Here is a 6,793-nt window from a genome sequence, read left to right on the forward strand (position 1 = left end):
ACAGTTTGACCCATCCTGAGACTTTCTTTCTTGAATTAATCAAGTAGAAATGACAATTCTCTATGATCATTACTATTTTACAAATGTTTTGATAATCAAATTGTGTTAGTTCAAACAATGTTTACAGGTTGAAGAGAACTACTCATTTTTATTTTACATAAACAGTAAGTAATGATTTTTATTCCTCATGCAAAGAAGAAATCAGGTTAATATGCATTTCTTGATTTTTCTGTCTTCAATGAGCAAATTTGTAAGTGTGTTAAAGTTCGAGGTTCGGTCAACTAAAAGGTTTACTGAAAAGAAATGTCATGTTTAACTTTCACAGCAGATACTAGGAGGAGAGACTCCACGAAGTCTGAAGTTTTCCAACAATCTTTCTGTCTGTTTTTAAACAATCCTTGACTTTCCATAACACCTTACATCACAAACCACACCTCTGTTCTGGTCCATCGACCAATCAAAAAGCTCTCAAATGACCCGGAAGTCGAACCCATTTAAATATGGCAACTTCCCAGTTCTCTAAGAGAAGTGTCGTCTAAGGGAGTGTTGTCGAAGAGAGACGAGATGAGTAGAGTTTTTCAGAGCTTGAAAGTTTTTCCTGGAGAAGAGTTCCAGAGTTTAACTCTCTGAAGAGAGTTAAAGAGTTCAGAGTTCTTGGATGCTAACGCAGGCGTCCAGGATGCTTCTATTGGAATCCAGAATCCAGAGACGATCTTGGGGATTATAACTTCTGTTTGGATAACCTCACACGACTCCTAAGGGTTTGGCTGTCCTCACGGAGACGCTGAAAAGAGTCAAAAGGAGAACTCTACACCGACGCTGATTATCATCTGCCAAGTAAAAGTTCTATTTCGACCAAGCGTACCGTGGGCCAAGCTTATTCTCCAAAGAGCGTGTTGTTCTGGTACCACAGATAAATTCCCTCACACATCTCTCTGTAAGATAAATCTCTATTTTCCATCTTAAACTCTCCTTTCTCCTAAAATCATTACAGATATTTTTAGAAATGTCTGAAGCAAAGTTTCTCAATCACCGTCGTGTGAATTGATGTCTGCCGTTTTAGCTGAAAAGTGAAAACAATCGCCGTATTGTTCTCACTTCCTGGAAAACTATGCTGTTGTTATTTTCATATTTTGCCAAATTAATGTAAATGTTTGATGTTAAACTTTGATTCTGTAAATAAATGACCGCATTCATTTTGATGGGTCAAAGATAAATAACGTCTCTCGTTACATTTCTGTTCAATTCAATGCACGACATTTACACAGTTCAGAAAAATGAAGAACCCGTGAAATGTATGAATATATCTGCACCCTGTTCATATTACATATTTGTCCATGAAACCCAATGAATCCAATCAGCTACTTAGACTACAAACATGTCTTAAAGACATGAAAACCTGGATGACCCTACATTTTCTGTTTTTGAATACAGACGAGACTGAAGTTTTTGTTTTTGGACTTGAGCATCTTAGGAATACATTTTTCAGTCTTTCTCTCTCCTTAGATGGCATTAATCTGGCCTCCAGCTCTAATGTTAAAAATATTGGTGTTATTTTTGATCAGGACATGTCTTTAATCCCCCACATTAAAAACGTTACTAGAACCACCTTCTTCCACCTGCGTAATATCACTAAAATTAGAAACATCTTATCTAAAAATTATGCAGGAAAACTGGTTCATGCATTTGTCACGTCTAAACTGGGCTATTGCAATGGTTTGTTACCTGGGTGTCCAAATACTTCTTTAAAACATCTTCAGTTGATCCAAAATGCTGCTGCCAGAGTCTTAACTAGAGTTAGTAGGAGATCATATCTCTCCTGTTTTAGTTTCTCTCCATTGGCTCCCTGTCAAATCCAGAATAGAATTCAAAATCTTATTTCTAACCAACAGAGCTCTCAACAACCTAGCTCCATCTTATATTTGAACTCTTATTGTTCCATATTTTCCTAACAGAGCACTTCGATCTCAGACTGCAGGCTTATTCGCTGTCCCTAGAGTTTCCAAAAGCAGAATGGGAGGAAGATCTTTCAGTTATCAGGATCCTCTCTTGTGGAACCAACTTCCAGTTTCTGTCTGTAGGGCTGACACATTGTCCAGTTTTAAGACAGGGCTTAAGACTAGTTAGGGTTGGCTTTTTATGCAGCTATAGGCTTAGACTTATAGAGGACAAATTGACCTCATTTCCTTAAATGAATTGTTAAAATTGAATAGTTTTCATTTGATACTATTTCCATCTTAACATGCGATTCTTGACCTGCCATTGTGTATCTGTTCCTACCAAATCCAGTCAGTCGAAGCAGATGGCCAGTTGTCCTGAGCCTTGTTCTGCTAAAGGTTTCTTCCTCTTGAGGGAGTTTTTCCTTTCCACTGTCACCTTCATGCTTGCTCAAGATGAGAGTTCTGTGATGGAGTTAAATTCAAAGCAGTCTGCTCCTCAGATAAATAGTGTTAAATTATTTTTATACAAATCTTTTTGTTAACTTATTATTGAGAGGACTTCTGTTGTTACTTGGCGTCATATAAATAAACTGAATTGAAAATAAATTTGTTCATCTAGCTTGTCAAAATTATTTGTCTAGGCATATTTTAAATGTTTGAAAATGATAATTACTGTTACTTGGAAACTTATAATCCATATGGTATTTACATTTTAGATTTCAAGTTTTATAGTGGTCAGACTTAAAACCTTTGAGATTTAGTCAAAAGTAGGTATTTCAAACTTTGCGATATAAAATAATAAATTATTTGAGGAGGAAATGGGCATGGTCTATCCCACGATTCAGTATAATCAGGGAACGTAAGGATATAAGCCATTAAACATTGTGACGTAGGGTTTAGATGTCAAGCCTCCAGTATACTCAGGCGTACGTCAGTCCACACATATCGGATTAGAGTTGAAGTGGACGCCAGCAGGGCATGTCCGTGCAAAGCTCAGCTCTATTTTATTTTTTTTGCGACCTGACAATCAATCCAGTAGGTGTGTCAGCAAATGACCAATTGGTGTCCGTCCGTCCGTCCGCCCGCCCGCCCCTCCGGGAAAATCCCGAGACGTTCCCAGGCCAGCCGAGAAACATAGTCCCTCCAGCGTGTCCAGGGTCTTCCTCTGGGCCTCCTCCCGGTGGGACGTGTCTGGAACACCTCACCAGGGAGGCGTCCAGGAGGCATCCTAAACAAATGCCCGAGCCACCTCAACTGGCTCCTCTCAACGTGGAGAAGCAGCGGCTCTACTCTGAGTCCCTCCCGGATGATCGAGCTTCTCACCCTATCTCTAAGGGAGAGCCCAGACACCCTGCGGAGAAAACTCATTTCGGTCGCTTGTATCTGAGATCTCGTTCTTTCAGTCACAACCCAAAGCTCATGAACATAGATGAGGGTGGGAACGTAGATAGATGGGTAAATTGAGAGCTTCGCCGTTTGACTCAGCTCTCTCTTCACCACGACAGACCTGTACAGCGCCCACTTCACTGCAGATGCTGCACCTATCCGCCTATCGATCTCACCCTCCATTTTTCCTTCATTCGTGAACAAGATCCCAAGATACTTGAACTCCTCCACTTGGGGCAGGACCTCCTCCCTGACCCGGAGAGAGCACTCTACCCTTTTCCGGCTCAACACCATGGCCTCGGAGGAACTGATCCTCATCCCGGCCGCATCGAACTCTGCTGCGAACCGCTCCAGCGAAAGCTGTAGATCACGATCTGATGAAGCCAATAGGACCACATCATCTGTAAAAAGCAGAGATGCAATCCTAAGGCCACCAAACGGATCCCCTCAACACCTTGGCTGCGCCTAGAAATTCTGTCCATAAAAGTTATGAACAGAATCGGTGACAAAGGGCAACCTTGGCTGAGTCCAACTCTCACCGGGAACAAGCCCGACTTACTGCCGGCAATGCGGACCAGGCTCTGACACCGGTCATACAGGGACCTAACAGCCTGTATCAAAGGGCCTGGTACCCCATACTCCCAGAGTACCTCCCACAGGGTTCCCCGAGAGACGTGGTCGAACGCCTTATCCAAGTCCACAAAGCGCATGTAGACCAGTTGGGCAAACTCCCATGCACCCCCCAGGACCCTGCTGAGAGTGTAGAGCTGGTCCAGTGTTCCACGACCAGGATGAAAACTGCACTGCTCCTCCTGAATCCGAGGTTCGACTATCCGACGACCCTCCTCTCCAGAACCCCTGAACAGACCTTACCAGGGAGGCTTAAGAGCGTGATCCCCCTGTAGTTGGAACACACTCTACGGTCCCCCTTTTCGAATAGGGGGACCACCACCCCGGTCTGCCAATGCAGGGGAACTTCCCCCAATGTCAACGCAATATTGCAGAGTCGCGTAAGCCAACACAACTCTACAACATCCAGAGCCTTAAGGAACTCGGGGCGAATCTTATCCACCCCTGGGGCCCTGTCACCGAGGAGCTTTTTAACCACCTCGGTGACCTCAGCACCAGAGATTGGAGGGCCCGACCCAGAGTCCCCAGGCTCCGCTTCCTCAGTGGAAGACGTGCCGGTGGGACTGAGGAGGTCTTCAAAGTATTCTGCCCACCAACTCACGACATCCCAAGTTGAGGTCAGCAGCGCACCACTCCCACTATAAACAGTGTTGGTGATGTACCGCTACCCCCCCCCCCCCCGAGACGCCGGATGGTGGACCAGAATCGCCTCGAAGCCGTGCGGAAGTCATTCTCCATGGCCTCTCCAAACTCCTCCCATGCTTGAGTTTTTGCCTCAGCGACCACCCGAGCCGCATTTGTCCCAAAGGTAAATGTCTCTTGCCTGCGGAGCTTGTCTGCAGCCACTCAGGGTGGACGTTCAAGTACGAGGTCTCAACCCTCTGCAGACAGTGCACATCAAGTCCATGCGTAAGAAGGTCCACGCGAGTATACTAGAGCCTTTCGAGGATCAAATGCAAAGTCTCCAATTATAGTGCCTCCTATAGGCCAACATGTCTGAGTATTTTCCTGTGCCGTACGCGCAGGACAGTTACTACCATGTCATTGTGGTACTACTTGAGGTATGGGCTGCAATATGTCTTTTATTTATGGAAGGAAACAAAAAACAGAACAGCTTCAATAGGGTTCCATGCTCCGCTGGATGAAAATGCTGCTGCGTTAAAGCTGTCCACTGCCTCCACTGGCTTGGATCTCTAACTATTTCTTGACTAAAGTTTTGTGTCTTTTAAACCATAATAATAGCAAATCAATTATTTTATTGGCTTTTTGGACACAAAAATATGACTTCCACTGTTGTATGAAGATTGTTGATATGTTGGTCTGTCCCTCGCTAAAGGAAAAATGTTTACAGATACACGAGCAAATACGTTATCAGCCAGTAGTTGGACAACCAAACAAAAATTTGCCTATCACTGAGGCCTTGTCTACACTGAGCCCAGAATGTGTAAACAGGGTTTCAAGTGACCTCAGATGAATGCAGCACGGTGGCGCAACTGGTAGAGCTGCTGCCTCTCAGCGAGCAGGTCCCTGGTTCAAACCCCGGTCCAGGGGCCTTTCTGGGTGGAGTTTGCATGTTCTCTCTGTGCATGCGTGGGTTTTCTCCGGGTACTCCGGTTTCCTCCCACAGACCAAAAACATGCGTGTTAGGCTGATTGGTAACTCTAAATTGTCCCTAGGTGTGAGTGAGAGAGTGAATGGTTGTTTGTCTCGTTTGTCTCCATGTGTCCCTGTGATGGACTTGCGACCCGTCCAGGGTGTACCCCGCCCCTCGCACAGTGATTGCTGGACATGGGCACCAGCGACCCCCGTGACCCAAAATGGAATAAACGGGTAAAGATAATGGATGGATGGATGGTTTCAAGTGACCTCAGATGAAGCAAAGTGGGTATATACTGACCACAAAAAAGGATTCTGTGACTCACCCATTGGTGTAAGATGACAATCATCACTGGGGTTTTGGACAGCACTCAGGAAGTTGTAGATCTTCTCGAAGTCTACCACAGATGTGACTGTGATTGCTGTGAGATGATCTTTTGTTGCATGTTTACTACTTTGTCCAAACCTGGGGTGGTAAGCAGCTGTGGGGCTTGAGGGTGGAAATGTGGGAGGGGTGGAGGGACATCTGGAGAGGACTGAAAATGATTGTGGTGTACTAGTTGGGACTGGGCTGGGACTAAGAGATGTCTGTGGACTGGAAAGTAGGGTGCTGGTTTCAGATCTGCCCCCTTTCACAGTTGCTTGTACTGAACTAAAACCAGGTCTGGCCTGTCCTGTAGATGAGCCTTTCCAAATGGAAACAGTCTGGGAGGAGGAGGCAAACTGAGATGAAAAACAGGTTCTGTTTGGCAGTCTGACCACTTGACATGGTGCAAGAAGTCTTCTGGCCGGGCCCATGGTTGGTGCCGGAGTCTTGAGAAACAGTGGAAGAGAGATTGTGGCAGGAACTTTATCTGAAAAAAGAAGAAAAATTATATACATACACACTCCTGGGATAAATACACCCCTGGGGTAAACAGTCTCCTGGGGTAAACACTCCTGTGCACAGGGTGGGGTCTCAGATCACTCTAGAAATTTCCCAACAACCATTTTCTATTTCTTGACTGTGATGTACAAAACTAGTACACTTATTAAGCTGTCCTTAAACAGTCTCATGCACTACTACCCTGAAACAATCAGGAAATTGTCAGTTTTTGTTTGAATTTGTCATTTTTATGTAACTATTGCTGTTTTTAGTCCCTACGTTTGACCAAACTCCTCTAAGTAATTCTGTATTATCAGCTTCAAACGTATCCATTATATATATATATATATATATATATATATATATGTATATATAT

The 6,793-nt window shown here is 44.3% G+C and overlaps 1 protein-coding gene across 1 annotated transcript in view; it reads right to left on the minus strand.

The window, feature by feature from the left end:
• The window catches only part of snapc2 (small nuclear RNA activating complex, polypeptide 2), a 107,588-nt gene that overhangs the window by 67,754 nt on the left and 33,041 nt on the right, over nt 1–6,793 (minus strand). Inside the window, exon 3 of the mRNA XM_037681414.1 lies at nt 5,879–6,406. Coding sequence (XP_037537342.1) covers nt 5,879–6,406 — 528 coding nt within the window. The remainder of the gene's footprint in view (nt 1–5,878; nt 6,407–6,793) is intronic.

The sequence above is a fragment of the Nematolebias whitei genome, chromosome 1 (assembly GCF_014905685.2).
Source record: "Nematolebias whitei isolate Nwh7 chromosome 1, NemWhi1, whole genome shotgun sequence".
NCBI classification, from domain to species: Eukaryota; Metazoa; Chordata; class Actinopteri; order Cyprinodontiformes; family Rivulidae; genus Nematolebias; species Nematolebias whitei.